Source organism: Monosiga brevicollis, genomic scaffold (assembly GCF_000002865.3).
Source record: "Monosiga brevicollis MX1 MONBRscaffold_2 genomic scaffold, whole genome shotgun sequence".
Classification (NCBI taxonomy): Eukaryota; class Choanoflagellata; order Craspedida; family Salpingoecidae; genus Monosiga; species Monosiga brevicollis.
The window spans coordinates 2603375-2621818 of record NW_001865039.1 but is presented as its reverse complement, the minus strand read 5'-3'; the positions used below and the strand labels follow the sequence as shown (position 1 = coordinate 2621818).

The 18444-nt window shown below is 56.2% G+C and overlaps 4 protein-coding genes across 4 annotated transcripts; 2 read left to right on the top strand and 2 right to left on the bottom strand.

Moving 5' to 3' along the window:
- Positions 1-849: 849 nt before the first annotated feature.
- On the top strand, positions 850-4078 carry MONBRDRAFT_19302 (uncharacterized protein). Its single transcript, XM_001742766.1, has 3 exons — positions 850-1106; positions 1309-3399; positions 3533-4078. Exons 2-3 carry the CDS (start codon positions 1320-1322, stop codon positions 3715-3717), a joined length of 2265 nt encoding a protein of 754 aa, XP_001742818.1. The 5' UTR covers positions 850-1106; positions 1309-1319; the 3' UTR covers positions 3718-4078.
- A 761-nt stretch (positions 4079-4839) lies between these two features.
- MONBRDRAFT_13706 (uncharacterized protein) lies at positions 4840-5418 on the bottom strand (the record flags this gene model as incomplete). Its single annotated transcript, XM_001742319.1, has 1 exon — positions 4840-5418. A coding segment is annotated over one exon (579 nt), but the record flags the coding sequence as incomplete, so codon positions are not given.
- A 1435-nt stretch (positions 5419-6853) lies between these two features.
- On the top strand, positions 6854-12805 carry MONBRDRAFT_22425 (uncharacterized protein; the record flags this gene model as incomplete). The annotated part of the gene is made up of 15 exons (XM_001742765.1): positions 6854-6989; positions 7218-7319; positions 7443-7539; positions 7662-7732; positions 7867-8111; positions 8180-8443; positions 8472-8697; positions 8857-9128; positions 9259-9330; positions 9441-9831; positions 10020-10141; positions 10292-12029; positions 12213-12367; positions 12473-12585; positions 12694-12805. The coding sequence occupies 15 exons, from the start codon at positions 6854-6856 to the stop codon at positions 12803-12805; spliced, it is 4116 nt and encodes a 1371-aa protein (XP_001742817.1).
- Positions 12806-16288: 3483 nt separating this feature from the next.
- On the bottom strand, positions 16289-16908 carry MONBRDRAFT_14085 (uncharacterized protein; the record flags this gene model as incomplete). The annotated part of the gene is made up of 3 exons (XM_001742318.1): positions 16289-16457; positions 16564-16661; positions 16780-16908. The coding sequence occupies 3 exons, from the start codon at positions 16906-16908 to the stop codon at positions 16289-16291; spliced, it is 396 nt and encodes a 131-aa protein (XP_001742370.1).
- Between the last annotated feature and the right edge of the window lie 1536 nt (positions 16909-18444).

The window sequence follows — 18444 nt, the reverse complement described above, 5'->3', positions numbered from 1 at the left end:
CTTGCCGCTTGGGGTCCATCACTGGCTCTGTGTGTGTGTATGTGGCGTTATGGCCCGTGTTCACTTGTCCTCCATTTGCTTTTCGTCATGCCTGTCGTCCCGACTCGTTCTGCCGAGACATTGTTTTCTTTTCACACACAGACACACACAGACACACCGCACACAAACACACACACACAAGAGGACACCGCAAGGGCAGACGGCAGTGCAGCAGCATGTTGAGTTAGTGATCCTGCTCTGCTTTCACTTGTTGTTTTTCTTCGGCCCCTGTTGTGTGTGTGTATGTGTGTGTGTGTTTTCTTCTTCTTTTGTTCTTTCTCTTTGTCATGACAGGAATGTGATCCTTGTCCGACAATAACCACACATGGCCGTGCATCTTTTTAACTTACGCCTTCATTGGGAACTTCAACTTCTCCTGTTCTCGCTGCAAAATACTACCACTTTTTGCGACTGGTCTTGTGTTTCTTCGACCCCCCACTTGTCTTTTGTTTCTTCCCCTTTTTGTCTCCCTTGTCCCCTTACGTCTGAATCGGCTCCCACCTCTTCTTCAGCTTGATCTTCTTCATCTGCTTCACAACGGCTTACGGCTGCTTCTTCGACTTGGTTCTGGTTCTTCTTCTGCTTCCGGTTGTGGGTCTCAGCATCCCGCCTTCGTTTGAAATGAACTGGTCGTGGTGACCACGGCGCGCCATAGCCCACAGCACCCCCCTCCCCCCTCTCCCCCCCCCCCCCCGCCTTATCCATGCACCCTGCACCCCGGTGTAGACAGTCGTCCACCTTTGGGCTCGGTGGCTTTTCTGCGTACTCTTTTGGCGCTCGTTCCTTCGTTTTCTTGTTTGCGTGCATCACCTTGCGTTCTGTTCGCGGCCTTGCCTCGTGGCCACCGAGCGAGCTCTCGGCACGGTCTGTTCCACATGACTTGAGTGGCATTTTCTTTCTCCTTCCCCCTCGGGGCTCTACTTTCCCCCAATTTTCCCCTGACTCTTCTTCCCGGTCGCCCTTGAGGCCCATCTGTAGCCAGCTCGGCCATTCTCAAACACATCTCCCCTCTCTCAACACGAGTGACACGCTGAGCGTGCCTTTAGTTATTGGTTGATTTCTCAACTGTTAGTGACCCCTTCTTCTGGACACATGTGTTGTTGGTTTTCCAAGTTGCATTTGACTTGCCGCATGCATGTGCCCCATGCCGATGAGGGTTTTTGGCTGCACAGGCCTCTGCACTTGTGCACTTGATGCCGCCTTTCTGACTTGCCGGCTCTGATCTCACCACTGGCTTGCCTTTTCCCTTTCCCTCTCTTGCAATCGCAGGACTGTGAAACATGTTGCTCAAGGCTCTGTCCTCCGCCTTCACGGCGGCACCGCGCCGATCTGTGCTGGCCTCGCCCTCGGTCCTGGCCATCCGTAACCTTCACCGCGTGAAGCACCGCTCGGAAATTGCCGATCCACGGAAATGCAACCGTGTGGTCATCAAGCTCGGCTCGGCCGTCATTACCCGTACCGACGAGTATGGCCTCGCTCTCGGCCGCCTCGCCTCTATCATTGAAGAGGTCGCCGAACTTCAGCGCCAGGGTCGTGAGGTCATCCTCGTCACGTCGGGTGCCGTCGCCTTTGGCCGTCAGCTCCTGGCCCAGCAAGATGCCCTGAGCCGCTCCATCCGCCAAACCCTCAAGAAGGGTACCTTTGGCAGCGGCATTGACCCTCGTGCCTGCTCGGCAGCCGGTCAGGGTGGCCTCGTGTCCCTGTACCAGGCCATGTTCAGCCAGTATGGCATTACTTGCGCCCAGGTGCTCGTGACCAAGAACGACTTCCGTGATCGCCGTACCCTGACCCACCTCAACGAAACCATGAATGCCCTTCTCAACATTGACGTCGTCCCTATCATCAACGAGAACGATGCCGTGTCCCCACCGGCTGAGGATGGCGCCGACCTGGACGGTGTCATTTCCGTCGTCGACAACGACTCACTCGCCTCGAACATTGCCAACCAAATGGAAGCCGACCTTATGCTCCTCCTCTCTGATGTTGAGGGTATCTACAACGGGCCGCCCAAGAAGGCCGGATCCCGCCTCCTCGAGCGCTTCGCTCCCAACGAGCTCGATGACATTTCCTTTGGCGCCGGCTCCAAGGTGGGCCGTGGTGGCATGAAGGCCAAGGTGGGCGCCGCCTGCTGGGCCTGGCACAAGGGTGTCGGCGTTGTCATTGCCAACGGCATGCGCCCCCACGTCATCTCCGAGATCCTCCAGGGCAAGCGCGTCGGTACCTTCTTCACCGATGCCATCTCCAAGTCTACTGATATCGAAACCGTTGCCAAGTCGGTCCGCCAGGGTGGCCGTGACCTCTCCGTCCTGCCCGCCCAGTCCCGCCGTGAGATTATTGAGCGCCTGGCTGACCTCCTCGTCGAGCGGGAAAAGGACATTATGGCTGCCAACCGCCGTGACGTTGAGGAAGCCCGTGAGAACAACACCTCCACCGCCCTCCTTAACCGCCTCTCCCTCACCCCCGCCAAGCTGCAGTCGCTTGCCGCTGGTCTGCGTCAGATTGCCGGAGATGCCGACCACCATCTCGGTCGCGTCGTCAAGCGCACCCAGCTGGCCGACGACCTCCTGCTGCAGCAGGAAACCGTCCCGATTGGCGTCCTTATGGTCATCTTCGAGTCACGCCCCGACTGCCTGCCCCAGGTGGCTTCCCTGGCCATTGCCAGCGGTAACGGTCTTTTGCTCAAGGGTGGCAAGGAGGCTTCGCGCAGCAACCGTGTCCTTTACTCTCTGGTCCGCGAAGCCCTCTCCCTCCACGCCAACCCCGACACCGTGTCTCTTGTTGAGTCGCGCGACGACGTCAGCGCCCTCCTTGAGCTTGACGGCTACATTGACTTGATCATCCCCCGCGGCAGCAACGACCTCGTCCGCAGCATCACCGAGCAAGCCAACGGCGTGCCCGTCATGGGCCATGCCGATGGTGTCTGCCACGTCTACCTTGATGCGGAAGCCGATCCTGAAAAGGCCCTGCGCGTGATTATTGACGCCAAGACCGATTACCCCGCCGCTTGCAACGCCATGGAGACGCTTCTGGTGCACAAGGACCTGGTTGAGTCGCCTACCTTCAAGTCAATTGTCACCGACCTGCGTAACGCCGGTGTTAAGATCAACATGGGTCCTCGCCTCTTTGACGCCATTGGCATCAGCGGCAAGCCCCAGACCGACTTCCACATTGAGTACGGAGAGCCCGAGTGCACCATTGAAATTGTTGACGATGTTGATGCCGCCATTAAGCACATCCATGCCAACGGCAGCTCGCACACTGAAGTCATCCTCACTGAGAACCAGGACACCGCCAAGCGCTTCCTTAGCAGCATCGACTCGGCTTGCGTCTTCCACAATGCCAGCTCGCGCTTCGCTGACGGTATGTCTTTCTGTGCATGTACCTTAACTTGATTTTCCTTTTATATCCCCCCCCCTCTGTGTGGTTATCTTCGATGTCCCTGTGACCCGTTCCTCTCACTTGCTTCGCTTCTGGTGCTTCCCGTTCTTGTTAGGTTACCGCTTTGGCCTGGGTGCTGAGGTTGGTATCAGCACGTCGCGCATCCATGCCCGTGGCCCCGTGGGCGTTGAGGGTCTGCTGACCACCAAGTGGAAGCTGTACGGTGATGGCCAAACGGCCAAGGACTTCTCCTCGGGCGAGAAGACTTTTTTGCATCAGAGCCTGCCTCTGCAAGAGTAACTTCTCTGCCACGCACAAGCGACCTGACTTTGGCCACCTTGCGCGTTGGGCAACATCGACCTGTTGTCTGATGTATGGCTGTTCTCCCCTCTCTTCGCGCCTTGGTTGGGCGCGCTGACGAACACGCAAGGACTTGGAAGACGAACAAGGAGTTGTTTTTCTTTGTGCACACGTGTTTGCTGCCTGGGGATTCTAAAGTGACGAAAGTTCCTTCTGGTCCCTATGTACAGCACACAAGCTAGCTAGTTACATGCGCAGATGACTCTTTGCAACTTGTTGTTTTGTTTGATTCCTCGATTTGGGGAGCTTTGTTTATGTTTGCTTTCTTATCGATCCATCTGAATTCATTATCTCATCTCTTACTACAAATTTCACAGCTTCAAGATTCATCTACGATTTTTCTCGTATTCTCTAGTCATGACGACAGAAGCCAAAAGGCACTTCTGGGACGCGTACTTGTCAGAAGCGGTCGGCCTGTCCACTCTCAGAAGAACTGCGATGGACAGGTTTTCGACGCCCACCGACCATGCGTAAGAGTTGGCCATAGCGTTCGGCTTCAAAGATCGGGCCTTCGCCGGACGGCGGGACTCCACCAGCACCACCCAACGGACGAGCCTCCGATGTGTGACGCAAGGCTCGGGCGGTGTTGTCGTTTCCGTCGCCGCGCGAGCTTCCGAGCAGCTCATTACGCTCATCCTCTTCATCAAGCGTGAGAAGCTTCGTTGGGCGCCCGCCCGCATGGTGGGCGTTATTGGTGAGCACAGTGGTATTGGAGAGGGATGTTTCCTCGATCTGGTTCGGGGTATTCTCGTCACTGGAGTGCTCCGGTGGGTCTGGGTTAGAAGGCGCCCCAAAGAGCATGGGCACGGCCACGGTTTGCAGCAACTTCTGGGTGATAGCTTGTGCGGCAGGCCCAGGCGGGGCTCGCGCGGTCAAAGGATAGTCGGTGGGGGAGGATGAGTTTTCGGACCCCTGGGGGGCGGGGGAGGGGGTTGACCGGCTCGAATCGGCTCCGCGAAATAGCTCGGGTGCGGGGGAAGTGGTGCCCTCGGCGGCTTGTCGCTCTTGTTCGGCACGAGCCAAGGCTTCAATGTCGCGCTTGAGCCAGTGAGCTTGGTCCGCGGTCAGCGGTTCGTGAGAGAAGCGACAGTCAGTTCGGTCACAGCCACCTGTGTGATAGAAGCGGCAGGGAAAGAGCGAGGGGTCGTGCGAATACAAGCAGGCATCCCCCTTCTTGCAATCGTTTGATAAGAAGAACTTGCATAGGTCTTGCTTGTGAACTTGTGGCTCGGCATGGGAAAAGGGACAGGCCTCGCCCTTTTGGCAGCGACCATGCTGATGGAACTGGCAGGGAACTGTACGCAGTCGCTCTTCCGGGGTGAGGGCGCGCCGTGGCACAGGTGCCCGACCGCGCGCCAGCAATTTAGGACACGCATAAATGTCATGGTCGGTGTCTTTCTTGCAGTAGGCACAGAAAGTATCCTTGCGGGGGGCAGCCAGGGCCGAGCTGGCTGCATGGGTGCGGCCAGCCTTATTCGCGCGCTTGGACCGGCTCTTTTTGGGTCGCTTGGAGCTGTTTCCAGCGTCAGTCTGGGGTGCGGCGGGACTGTTAGATGCTCGCTTCGCCCCGGGTGGCGGAAGCGCGGGCGGTGCCTCACATGCCGGCACCGATGTTGAGGCGACAGGGGCAAGGTCATCCATCAACGCGGCGACGGCGTCGCCAGCACCGAGGTGAGCAACTTCAGCCTGTGGTATCAAGGTTGACGCATGCTGCCGGTGAGTGGGCCAATGGATGGTCATGAGCCGGTGTTGACTTGGTTGAACCAGTGTAGCATGCACACGCGCACGGAGCCCGTTGACTGGGACGCATGAGGCGTGGGAGGGCGCGGCGGTAGAAGTAGCGGTGGGACCAGAAGGGGTCGTTGCAAGGGGCTTTGAGATGGAAGGCGTCGGTGTGGTGGCAGCGTGGCTATTAGTGGGCTGCGTCGTACCAAAGGCCTTCAGTCTGGGGCGCTGCTGTCCCAAGTTTGGTCGGGACTGGGCAGCGGGGGCGATGGAGTCAGAGGACAGGGTCAAGCGTGGCCGAGCGTGGCCGAGCGTGGCAGGCTTGGTGTTTGGTGGTGGCGGTGAAGCATCGATAGTCGGGCGCTTGGACATGGAGGCAGGTGCAACGTTGCTTGCTGATGGCTTTGCTGGCTTGGCACTGCGCGGGGTGACGCCATCCGCGTCGTTGGTGTTGGTGCATAGGGTTGGCTGGGCTGGTGCAGTGTTGAGCCGGGGGCGTTGCGCGCCCAAAGCAGCCGCGGGCTGACTGATCGCAGCGGCCGGTGCCAGCCCAGCTAGGCGTGGCCTGGTCCGACCTAGAGGTCGTGCCTCGGCCACATCCTTTGCTGCCTTTGCCGCCAAAGTACTCCTTGGGTTTTGCATCGGCTGACAGGGCTCTGAGGTGATGGCTGAGGCCAAGGAGGGCCGGCCCCGCCCAAGTTGAGTTGGCATGGGGCTGCCGGATGACGAGCCAGGACCGGTCGACGCTGTTACTTTAGACGGCTCACTCGGCGAGCTAGCCACCCCACCTGCCGATAGGCGCGGTCGGGTCTTTCCCAACCCCATTGCCATGCCTTTTGCGTGCGAGCTGCCGATTCGGACCTGCGCGACGTACGTTCGTGTGTGTGTATGTGTGTCGATTGAGAACGTCGTTCTCTGTAGCACCTCGGGATGCCAGAGGGTTGACTTGACAAGTTAATAGCACCCCTCGGAAATGGACATGCGCTTGAATGACAGTTAACAACAGTTGGTAGCTTCAGCGAAATTTTGAGAGAGAAGAGGGAGAGGGAATGAAAGAGAGAGAGAGAAAGAGAAAGAGTTTGGGAGAGGGAGAGAGTTTGGGAGAGAGAGAGAGCGAGTTTGAGAGAGAGAGAGAGAGAGAGAGCGACAAGAGAAAGAGTAGAGAGAGAGAGAGAGAGACAGAGAGAGTTTGGGAGAGTAAAGATAGAGAGAGAGCGATGTCAAAAGAGAGAGTTTTGAGAGATGAAGAGTTTAAGAGAGAATTTCAGAGAGAGAGAGAGAGAGGGTTCACTACCAAGATTCTTTGTTCCTGTTGACCATCTACTTTCTTCTGTTGCGAGAGCGCATCAACATGGCGGCGGCCGGGGGCAGTGAGGTGTTGCCGGCGTGTCCGGATAGCCTCATTACAAAGGCTCGGGATACTGTGATTCAGTTGAACCATGCTGATACTCGCTTCAAGAAGATTAGCACGCTGCTGAGTAACAACGGTACGTTGAGCTAGCCGAGGGTGTGTGCGCGTGGTGGAGCCGGCCAAGTCTTCTTGGGCCACATGCCCTGTCGTGCTTCCCCAACAGCATCTGTGGGGCGCGGGGAGGCGCGTTGAACCGCTCGCTGGCGTGCGCATGGGCTGGCGTATCATATTCTTGAGAGAGACATGCTTCTCACTGAGCCTGGTGTTGCTTTTTGTCATGCATGTGCGACGTGCTGAACCACAGATGTTTCGGGCAACAGCGAGCGTGACTACATCCCCGTGAAGCCAGTAGCGCCGCTCGAGCTTCTCAATTCGCTCGACCCAGAGCTGGTGGACCAAATTCAGCGTAGGCACTGTTCAGGCGCAACACTATCTGGGCACAGCCCACACCCGTAGTCCTGTCCATCCAAGCCATCATGGCCTGCTGCCTCATCCACGTTTCTGACATGGAAAATTCATGCGTGCGTAGAGGCACAAGCACAGAGCTTGACCGGTATTTTCCCCGAGGTCAACCGCGCTTGGCTGACGGTGGACTCTCACATTTACATTTGGGACTTTGATGATGGGTTAGCCACCTGTTACTTCCTGCCTCACCCTCAACCCTGCTGCCACTGCTCCCGGTGGCGCATGGGCTTGCGCATAGCACGTTTCGCTCACGTTTCATGGCATATTGCGCACGCTTGTTCAGCTCTGATTTGTGTGTCTACCGCGAGCTCCAAGAAGTCATCGTCGGCGTAGCTCTTGTTCGCCCCAAGCCAGGTTTGTGTTCTCGAGTAGGCTCGGCACCGCGAGTCTCTCGGGTTGCTTGATAGGGCTTTCGCGGCGTTGGAACTGACAACTTTCCTACGCGCTCTCTTTCTGAACTGCCGTGGTGGTGGCCCTTTCCATTTTAGGCGTGTTTGACGCCAAGATCCAGTACTTGCTGGCGCTGGCTACGCCACTGACAGTTTACTTGGTTGGTGTCGAGTTTACCGGCCGGCCCCACCCAACCATGCACGGCTGTCAAATGAATATGGACCCCGACGCCCTGCATCGCGCCTCCACCGACAACGTGGCCATGACTGCTTTGGTTGGCGGCCCCAACGGTCGTATTTTTATGGGGGGAAATGATGGCTGCGTCTACGAGCTGCTCTACGAGGTAAGCAGCGCTTCGGCCACCCACTCACGCCCTGAGCGACCGCTCACCCCTTTCACATGATCTGGCAGCGTGGCGATGGCTGGCTGTTTCGACGCAAGTGTCGCAAGATCAATCACAGTCAGGGCTACGTCAAGTACTTTTTGCCCTCGGTCCTCTCTTCGGTGTTTGCCGATAACACGGAGCAGATTGATCAACTGTGCTTTGATCCCTCCCGCAACGTGCTCTACTCGCGCACACGCAACTTCATCCAAGCCTTTGTACTTGAGGAAGGCGGCTTGCGCAAGGCTCAGACCCTTTATGCCGGCCAGGACCGCCTTGACGCTTATATCAAGGTCTGTTTCTGTACTCTGGTTCTCGCAGCTCTCGGATCGACTAAACTTGGGGGCTCTGTACAGCTGCATGTACTGGTGGCATAGTCCTCATGATATCACCACGCCGTGTGTGCTTGTCAACACGAACCATCCACATGATGCGGTGGACTGTCCCCTCTATCCTCAGCACAACCATGGTCAGATTATCTACATTACACCAGTGCACGCAGAGGACTCCAATGCCAAGATTGGCATCGTCGCCGTCACTGACAAGGGTGCGTCTTGAATGAGTGTATTTTTTTTCCCATAAACTTTTTTGCTCCACGCCTTTGTGCTTTTTGCGCAACTGCTTTGTTGGACAAACGGGGTGGCAGTTTCTGAACTGTGCTCATGGATACTGGTATGGTACGGGCTAAACGTGATTCATCTCTTAGGCGCCCGTATCTACTTTACCACTCGGTTCTCAGAGCAGTTCACCATCAACACGGGTTTCAATGCCATGGCGACCGAAGCGCGTTATGTCCGCGTTCTAGGCGTTGCTTCAGGGGTGGGCGCAAGCGATGTCCAGGTTCAACGGGCATGCTACTCTCAAGGCACGCTGGTCTTGGCTGTGCGCCACTCGCAAGGCCACCGCATCCTTATGATCACCCCACGGCTTTACGAGCTGGCCGTTTGCCTCGACCTTTTTACGCGCAGCCGCAAACATGTTCGTGTTTCATGCTGTCTTGTCTCCCCGTGCTCTTGCGCACTGCCGTGAGCCTCTTCTGTTCCTTTGTTCACGTGATTATGGATTGGTTGCGATGTTGTTTTCCACCCGACCGGGCCCGTTAATGCAGACACCAAGTCTTCGTGAGGAGGTGACGACATATGAGTTTGACTCGGCTTGCAACATCCTGAGCATCGCCAAGGTACACAATGTGCATCTATCTTTGCTCGTCGGGCGTAGGATTACCCGCACACAGACCAGGCTGGTACAGGACAATGCACTCACATTTTCATGTGGTTTTGCTGATGACAGCGGGAGCGTCGCGAAAGCTATGCACCCGAGTTCAATCCACTCGTTACTCAGCATTTGCCCACGCCAGAGCTCGTGTTTCTATCGTCAGTGGGAACTTGGTCCTTGCGCGTCGCACGCCCGGTGGAGAAGCTGCGGGCTCGTCTTTTGGATCGCTCCTTGCCCGAGTCGACCCTGGGCCAATTTTTCGAGCCCGACACGGGCATCGGAGCTGCTGGAAGCTCGCTGCGCACGGTCTCCTATGATCGTCTGGTGGATCCTCGCGGTCAGGACCGAGGCCAAACTATGGATGACGAGGAGCGCACCAGCCTCATTCTGTCAGAACAAGTGTTTCGTCGTGAGGCTTGTGCCTCAGCACTGGTTCTTGCCGCTGGCATTCACAATCCCGACGTTGGTACGTTCTTATCCTGTGAGACTTGTTGACGGTATCAGGATTCGCCTCGAGTTACAGTCAAAGAGACAACGAGAGAAAATCAAAGGGGAACACACCTTCCCGCCATGGGGTGTTTGATATGTCGTTTATTCTCCTTTATCCATTCACGATTTGCTCACGCTGCCTCAAATGTCGTCAACCGTCAACAGGCGCGGTGCAGAGGGCAGCCATTCAGCTGCTGAAGCGCCAAGGGGGCAGTCCATTGCAGCTCAATACGGCCCCGACTTCATCCAGTGCCACTTCGATCGGTGTCGCGGCTGGAACTTCATTCGTACGTCTGACTACGCGCAAGAGGCATGAGGAAGGTTGTTGGCCTTGGGAAGCGTACATGTGGGGTGTCACATGGGCGCCGGTATCGCAACTCAAGCCCTTGGTAACTTGTTGTTCCGTGATATGTTCTTGAACCGATTGGGTGTCGCAGGTGCTGCATTCGGGTCTTCATGATGCCGCCGCGCAGTTCTTTAGCCGCCTTGTTCGGGAGATCTGGACGGATCGTATGGTGATTAGCCGCAGCAACACGCCTGCGCTGTATGCCAAGCATCGCCTGGCCACACTGGAACAAGTGAGCGACGGCATTGGCCGTCTGCTGACGGCTTTTGCCACCATCTGTGGGGCTGACTTGGATACGGTCGGACGCTACCTGGCCACCGGCGTGGAGGATGCACAAGGCGAAGAGGTGCGCTCGCTCTATGCGCTCTACTCGGTAATGCAGATGGCCAATGAGGCTATCCAGTTGTGGTACATCTTCTGTGAGGAGCCGCGACGCTTGCCCGACGTGACGGCGCACCTGACGCCCGCTGAGCGTGAGCGTCTCAAGGCCTGTGACTTTTGCACATTTGCTTCAAGCGAGGATGGCGAGCAGCTGGCCAAGTCGATGATCGAGAAGCTTCTGGCGCAGATTGGTCAGGGCAGCTCAGAGGGCCACATCAATCACACCAACATGTGTCAACGCCTGCACGACTGTGCCCCATCTTTCTTCCGGTTGGACGACAAGCTGCGCGCCGAGGCCCTGGAGCTTTTGGGCTTGGCCGCGGTGGGCGATGGAAACCGCAAGTTGCTGGACGAGGCGCTGAAAATCTTTTTGGATGTGCAGCGTCGCTTTGAGACAACCGAGGAGCTGGAGCAACTGACCAACAAGTTTGTTGCACAGCAGGCCTGGGAACAGGCAACGCGATTGGTGTTGGGTGCGGTGCGCATTCCCCGCCTGCACGCCCGCCGGCACGCCGGCCTCAAGGCCGACGTTCAGTTTGATGCAAGCGTGCTCCAGGAACGCCAGCGCTGTCATGCCGCGCTGGTACACCCGGCAACTGGCGTGCTCAGTCATTTGTACGCAGCCATTCAACAAGCCGAGGGCGAGGCTCAGGCGCGGCTACGGGCTGCCCTGGACAAGATCTTCCGCTTGGTGTTGCTGGCCGACGATGAGTTGCTCGAGTATGCGCTCTTCGACTGGCTCTTGGCCAAGCACGAGGACACTTGGCTTGTCGAGCTCGAGTCACCGCGAGTTGAGACGTATCTTCAGGAGCGCCGCAAGCAGCTGGCAGACGGCGGACTCGCCGTGGCCGAGCAATCGGCATTGCGCGAATGCGAGGAGCTTTTGTTTCGTCACTATCGCCACCGCCAGCGCTTCGCAGATGCGGGTCGCCTGTGCGCTCGCCTGGCAGATGCCGACTTTGCAGATTTGACTCTCGAGGATCGGCACAAGTTTTTGGCGTCGGCCATCAAAGCGCTGGAGGCGGCACATCCTCGAACGGCCCAAATCAGCGAGTGGCTCCGAGAGCTGCTCGATCGCCGTGAGGTGGCGCAAATTCAAGTGCACATGTGCGAGCGGCTGCGCCAGTTGCCGGAGGAGCGTGCCTTGAGTCCAGATGAGTTGGCGCAGGTGCAAGCCGATCTGAAGACGCTGAGCACGCGACTCTTCCCATTGGAAGACTTGTACGAGAATTTTGCCGTGCCCCACAACCTGCACGAGTGCATTCTGGCCATGTTGCACGTCGCAGGCAACCTGCAGCACTTGGAACACGTGTGGATTGACGTGATTGAGGACAAGGCCCGCATTGCGCTGGCCTCTGTTGAGCGGGCGCAAGTTTTGCAGGCGCTGGCCTATGAAGTGGCGCGTATCATCGAACCTTACCATCAACATGGTGCAAGCGTCCCTCTTCGTACGTTTCTTGATCAGATGCGTTGTTGCCTTTTCGTGTTCTTTTTTTTTTTCTCTTGTCTGCTTTTTATTGTCTTCTTTTCGGGATGGTCTTGCTTTTTCCCTTTTGTACATGTAATAGTTGTAGCGGGTTGAGGGGTTGGTGTGGTCAGCTCAACGGCATGTATTTTGGTTGCGTTTTTAGGTACCATTGTGCGGCGGTTGGAAGAGTTTGCAGCCAAGTTGTTGCACGATCGTGATTTGGTCAATGACATGGTGGTGGCAGAAGCGCTACACGAGGTGGCTGGCCTGTCTTGGGCCGAGTTGTACGAGGTGTATGCTGGACTCTGCAAAACCCAGGTCGGTCCGAGTTACTCTGCTCCTATTCAACTTGATGAAGATCCCAAGCGTTCAATGAGAAGACTATCCTCCTTTGTGGCTCATGCGCTTGTGTTTCTTTCTCAGGACCAATATCACTGGATTCATTTGGGTCGACACCTGCATCTTCTCAACATTATCTGCACGATTCTGCACCGATGGCGCGAGGCAGAGCAATCCGTGCCGGGCCAACGTCCCTCGTATGTATCGAAACGAAAAACGTTGCTTGCGTGCTTCTTTTAAAGCGGTTTTGTCGCGCATTGGTCGCCTGACCCACTTTGGATTTGACCATTCTTTTTTTGCTGTAGGGGGACTCTGCGAGCTGTGCTGAGTCAGGATTTGGCCGGTTACAAGGTCGAGGCCAAGCGTTTGGAAAGCCAGGAGCTGATGCAGCGTCTGGCTGCGCTCGAGGGCTTTTAGATTCCTTCGGCTGCTGCCCTAATAGGCGGACCCTCATGCTTCGCTTGCTTGAGAAGAAGAAACCGCGCACCAGAGTTGACCAGTCAAAAAACCAGAACAATTCATCCAATAAGACACGGGGTCCTGTCTTTGGTTCATCTTGTCGGATTGGTTCATCTTGTCGGATCGCCTTCTTTGTGTCTCCCATGCCAGTGTGTGTGTGTGTGTGGTGGTGGGGAGTGTCAGAGGAAAGAGAAAGTACTTCTGGTATGGTAGCAAGAGGACGAGACGTGTAGAAATAAAAAAAAACGAAAAGTGGATTGTTTAAGCAAACATCCAAAGCTTTTTAATGATCCAACAAAAACGGGACTGCATACAATGGTGAAGAAGCATAGAGGTGCTTAGAAGCACATTTACTTCTTGCGGGAGTCGTAGCAGATGACGTTGCAAAGTCCGACCATGAAGGGGACCTCGTCGTCGCAGGGGAGAGCGCAACGGGTGTCGAAGCACAGGCAGGCACCGGTGGACTTGATGCAGCCCTTGATCTCGCCCATGGAGCAAGACTGAGCGCCGTGGCAGCCTAGAGAGAAGAAGGAAAAAGGAAGTTCGGTGAGAGGTGACGAGAACAAGCTTGATCGGATTGCAAGTCTTTGAGAACAAAGAAGATCTCATCATGTGGTGGTGGTGTCTTGCCAAACCACATCAACACGAGGTTTGACGGGTGGTCGTAACTTACAGATAACATCGTACTCAGTGATGGCGGAGCACTCGAACTCCTTCAGGGAGCACATCTCGCAGCAGCAAGCTGAATGCAAGGGGGATCATCAGGGCACAACGGATATACGTGAGTTGTGTGTGGTGGGGTTCACATGTGATCGCCATCGACAACAAGGCAAGACAAGACAAGAGGAGGGTGTAACAGCGGCAGCCGCTCAGAAGACAAGGAAGGGCAGCGAAGCGAGGTCGTACCGTAGAAGATGAACTTGAGGTCATCGACCGCGGGAGGCTTGTAGTCCATGGTGTCGGTTTTGGGGGGGAGAAGAAAAGCACACGGAAGGACGTAAAAGGAGAACGAGTGTCGCGAAAAATGAGCGATCGCGCGGGGGTTGAAAAGCGCAAGAGCGCAAAGGGCGGAAGGGCAGAAGAGGGCGGAAGGGCAAGGGGGACTGTGGAGAGGTGGGGGAAGCGGCAGGTGGGGCGGGGTGCGATCGAACGAGGAGAAACAGTAAGGCTGAAGAGGTACGTGCGATCCAAGTTGGACTGTGGGGCCAACAAAACAAAGGAAAAAGAGCAAAACAAAGCGAATTGGTCAAACAAACGCGTGTCTGTGTGTGTGTGTGTGTGATGGGGTTTTCTGTTGTTAGGTGGGAAACGCCCACCTTTTGGCACACACACACACACACACACACACAGTGGCTTTTTGCGCAACATGGGAGGAGGTCGAGTAAGGTAAGGGGGTTAAGGTAACGTCAGTGGCTTGGTGCAAGGGTGGGCTGGTATGGGACACGGGATTCGGTAGGTTACACTTGGTCACACTCTGGGCCCATCACGCCCCCTTCTCCATGTGCACCTCTTTTTGTATTGGTGGAGGGATAAAAATAATGGTAACGTAATTACCAGGCCCATGTTTGCTTTTCAACCACACCATCAGCCAATTCTTGGACCAGTGGAAACACCGAAACAGAACAGTGTCATCAATTAATAAATCTTGTCCTCGAAAAGTTGGACGTGTTGTGCCATTTCCCAGCACCGGACTGTGTCCCACACCGGTGTGTTGGTCTATAAGGGGCAGTAGTGGTAGATCGCCACACCGATCATTTGGCATGTCAATCATCCTTCCCACATACTTTTGCTTGTTTCTGGGTGACTGAACAAAAAAGTAAAATACATTATCAAGGAGGTGTAGCGATGACGCAATTGGATGAATTTCTCGTTGGCTCGGGCTCGGCCCGGTGATGGCAGTGCTCACAACACACATGACATGCACACGCACGGGGAAGGAAGGGAGAGACTGGGCCTGCAACAAATAAGAAGCGCATGGGGAGGGCTCATGCAAGCCCCCAAGTCACCGCACTGCCCCTTCAGGAAACAACAAAGACACAACAGTTGATAGCAAAACGTGATTCAAACACCCAGCGCACAGGCGCACACCAAGCTTCACACCAATGCCAGGGGCCCGAGGCTCGAGCCCGACAAGGGTGGAGAATTTGGACGCCCAGGGCATCGACGTTACGCACCCTTCTCAAAGACCAGGTTCGGTGACCCATTCACCCTCATCGTCGCTGGCATCGCTGTCACTCGGCGCGGCCGCGTCGGCTACCTTGGCCTTTTTGGGAGGCGAGGGCTGAGCCGAAGCCGATGGCGTCTTGGCTGCGGTGGGTTTGGTCGGCCGGTCCTTGAGTGCACGCTTGACCACCTATGACGGCGAGATGTCGTGCATGTGAGGGGAGTGGGTGTGGCACGAGGTTCCTGCAGTCTGAAGTCTCCTGCGTTCTGTGTGTGTGTGTGTGTGTGTGTGTGTGGGATGGCGGCTTTGTTTGTTTGTTTGTGTTGGTTGGCGGGCCGAGAAGACCTACCTTGCCCGTGCCCGTGGTCGGGGCATTGGTGCGTTTGAGCATATGAAAGGGCTTGGGCTCGTCTGCACGACTCATCAGTTCGGCCTCAATGTTCTGATTGATGGCCTTGTTCAGTTTCTGCCAGCATCGACCATCAGCAGTGCCTTGAGTGTGGTGCAAGCACGTGTAGAGGTAAGATCGAGTCTGCACAGGAGGCATGGCCGACGTACCACGGTGGTCTTGAGCTGGTGTTGAAGCTTCGTATTCTTGGGCTTGATTGTCATGCCTAGACGAACATCTCTTCATCAGCCTGATCGTCGACCGGGGGCACGTCAGAGTTGAGAGGGTCATGCTTGGGTGGGGGAAAACATACCGCCCTTGCGCGTCGTTTTGGCTGCACGACGAGCTTGGTGAACGCGATTCTTGCCCGCAGCGGCCTTGAGACCCTTGGCGCCCCCCTGCGCCATCGCTGATGGTGTTGAAAGGAGAAAAAGGAAACCACCACGCGGTTGTGCGCGTTCGTGTGTGTGTGTGTGTGTGTGTGTGTGTGTTGGAAAGAACTGCTGACATTTGGCACTTTTTCTTGTTGTTGCAATTTTGTCAGCGACAAATAACGATTCCAACGTCACCGTGATCATCTCATCACACACACATCAAACACGGACGATCCCCCTCCCCGTGTTGACATCAGACCAACGCACGGAGCCGAAAGAGCCGAGGGGTCTCCAAGGGGAGGCGAGGGCACCGTTGGGGGAGACAAGCATGGGGGCCCAGCCCCGCAGACACTTGCTAGTCGGGTGAGTAGTTGAGGGCATGTTGGCAGCGCGGTGTGTCGGGACGCCCGCTCTGGCTTTTTGATTCGCCCCAGGTAAGGCATTGATGACAGCATGCTGCTTATACGGGGAGGCGGGAAGCGCCCGAGGCCCAGTCTGCCGCCTAAGAGCCATGGTCAGCAGGTTCGTGCAATGAGTTTGGTGAGCGCTGAGAAGGCGGCCATGGACTGAAGTCGCCTGGTGGGCAGGCTGATTTGACGTACTTGGCGCACAAAGGGCACGTAAAAGATGACGTTGAGCCCAGGGACGCTGCGCAAAAAGTTGATGATGGTGGGCAAAAAGTCGCTACGCAGAACAACACGGGTGAGCCCGGCGCGGAGAACATGATGCCAAACCACGATGAAGACAGGAACGAGGGGGCACGTGGTTGGTGGGTGGATAATGGCCGTACCCGAAGAGATAATATAGGCCCACCAGCTCCAGCAGCATGCCCAGGAAGGGGCTCAGCCACAGAACCAGGAGAATGCCACCGAAAAAGCAAACGGAGCCCTTTGGGGATTACACGGTCCAGTGGTGGCGACATCGTGCAGGGCGGTCAGCGCAGATTGCAATCGGCATCAAATGTTGTTTCACGAGCCGATGATGCGATTTGGGCAAGGCTGTGTACCTTGATTTTGCTCGGGGTAAACTGGAAGAAAAAATTAAAAGTGTTCTGGACACCGATGAGAAGGGACAGGCCGGCTAGGAAGAGAATGTTGCCCATGGCCAAGAGGCTCGAGTCGAAAAACAGGAGCATGCCCAGGAAGAGAAAGAAGACGCCAAAGCCCGTGAGGCCGATGCCAATCTCTACCAGGGCCGAGGTTATCGGAGAGAGACCAGGATGGCATTTGAGCGTGCGGGAGCGGCCAGCAAGGGGACGGGTGGGACTGCGGGTGTCAGAGAGACGCACTCTGTAGGTCGGTAAGCTCAAGCATGGTGTCGATCTAGCAGGCTTGGTCAGCCCCACGTCCTGCACAGAGCATAGCAAGCGAATGCATCAGCGTCGGGGTGACACGAGTACGAGGTCTGGTATGAATCAAGCAGGCTGCACACAGTCACCTGGTGTTTCGAGTCTTCTGTGCAGCACTTGGCGATGCGAAAATGAAGGTGGCGGTGCTGCTTTTGCTGGGAGCGCGAAAAAAAGGACATTAGATTTGCCCAGTGAAGGTAGAGTGAGCCTCTCCAGCATCCAGGGGGTAGCCAAGAGGCTGTGGCGAGGGGTGGGCTGAGGGTTGTGGCGCCTTTGCAGCGTCAATCAACTGCGATAAGGAACTTTTGATTTTTTTTGGATCATTGGGTGCGTCCGCACTCCAAGAAGATTGTTGTCAACACCTGTTTGGTACAAGTGGGTGACGATTTGGTTTCAACACCTGTTGGCAACAAAACTGTCGCCCAGACTCGCAGATTGTGCGACTTTGACGCCAAGTGTGTCGGTTGTCACGCTACAGCCAACGGTCTCGTCTCAAAAAGGATTTGTTTTGGTTCATCGTAACTGTCAAGTCACACACACTTGGTGTAACTCGCAAGGCAAGGGGGTCGTATTGGGTGTGTGGGTTTGCATCAGGCGTCCAAACCCCTGCCAGGCTCAACCTCGAAACAAAAGAACGGTGTTGTCGTCCTTTTTTAACCCACACCAACAAAGGTCCACCACGATGATGAACACGAACGAACTTGGTGTGGGGAAGGGGATCACGTGCAGCCGAGTGGCAGCCTCCGAGAGAGAGAGAGAGAGCGAGAGAGAGAGAGAGAAGAGAGAGAGAGAGAGAGAAGAGAGAGCGAGAGAGAGAGAGAGAAGAGAGAGCGCATCACCAAAATGCCTTTGTATGAGACCCAACCCTCTCTGTGTAGGAGAGAGAGAGAGAGAGAGAGAGAGAGAGAGAGAAAAAAAGAGAGAGAGAGAGATGTGCGGACCACCATGTGTTCGTGGCAGCCGGGGGGGGTCAGTGATGATGGGGGTGCCATCGGGCGCGTGTATGGGTGGTTCGTGCATGGTGGAGGGCGGCATTTTTTCGAGTGAGCTGGTCTTGTGATCGGCAGCCTCCTATCTGACGCTCACGTATCTGCTCTTGAGGAGGAACGGCGTGGCTTACCCCCGCCCAACCCAGCGTAAGTCCGGCACCTGCAGCAGCTCCGAGGTCTCCCTCCGCTGCCGCTGCCACCACCACCAGACAGACCCGCCTCCACAATCGGCACCTTGCAACGCTCACTTGGGCCTTGGCCTTGAGTTGTTCAACCCGATCGCGCACTCTCGACACACCACGACCGGTTCCTCAAACTCTGCTCCCCAACCCAC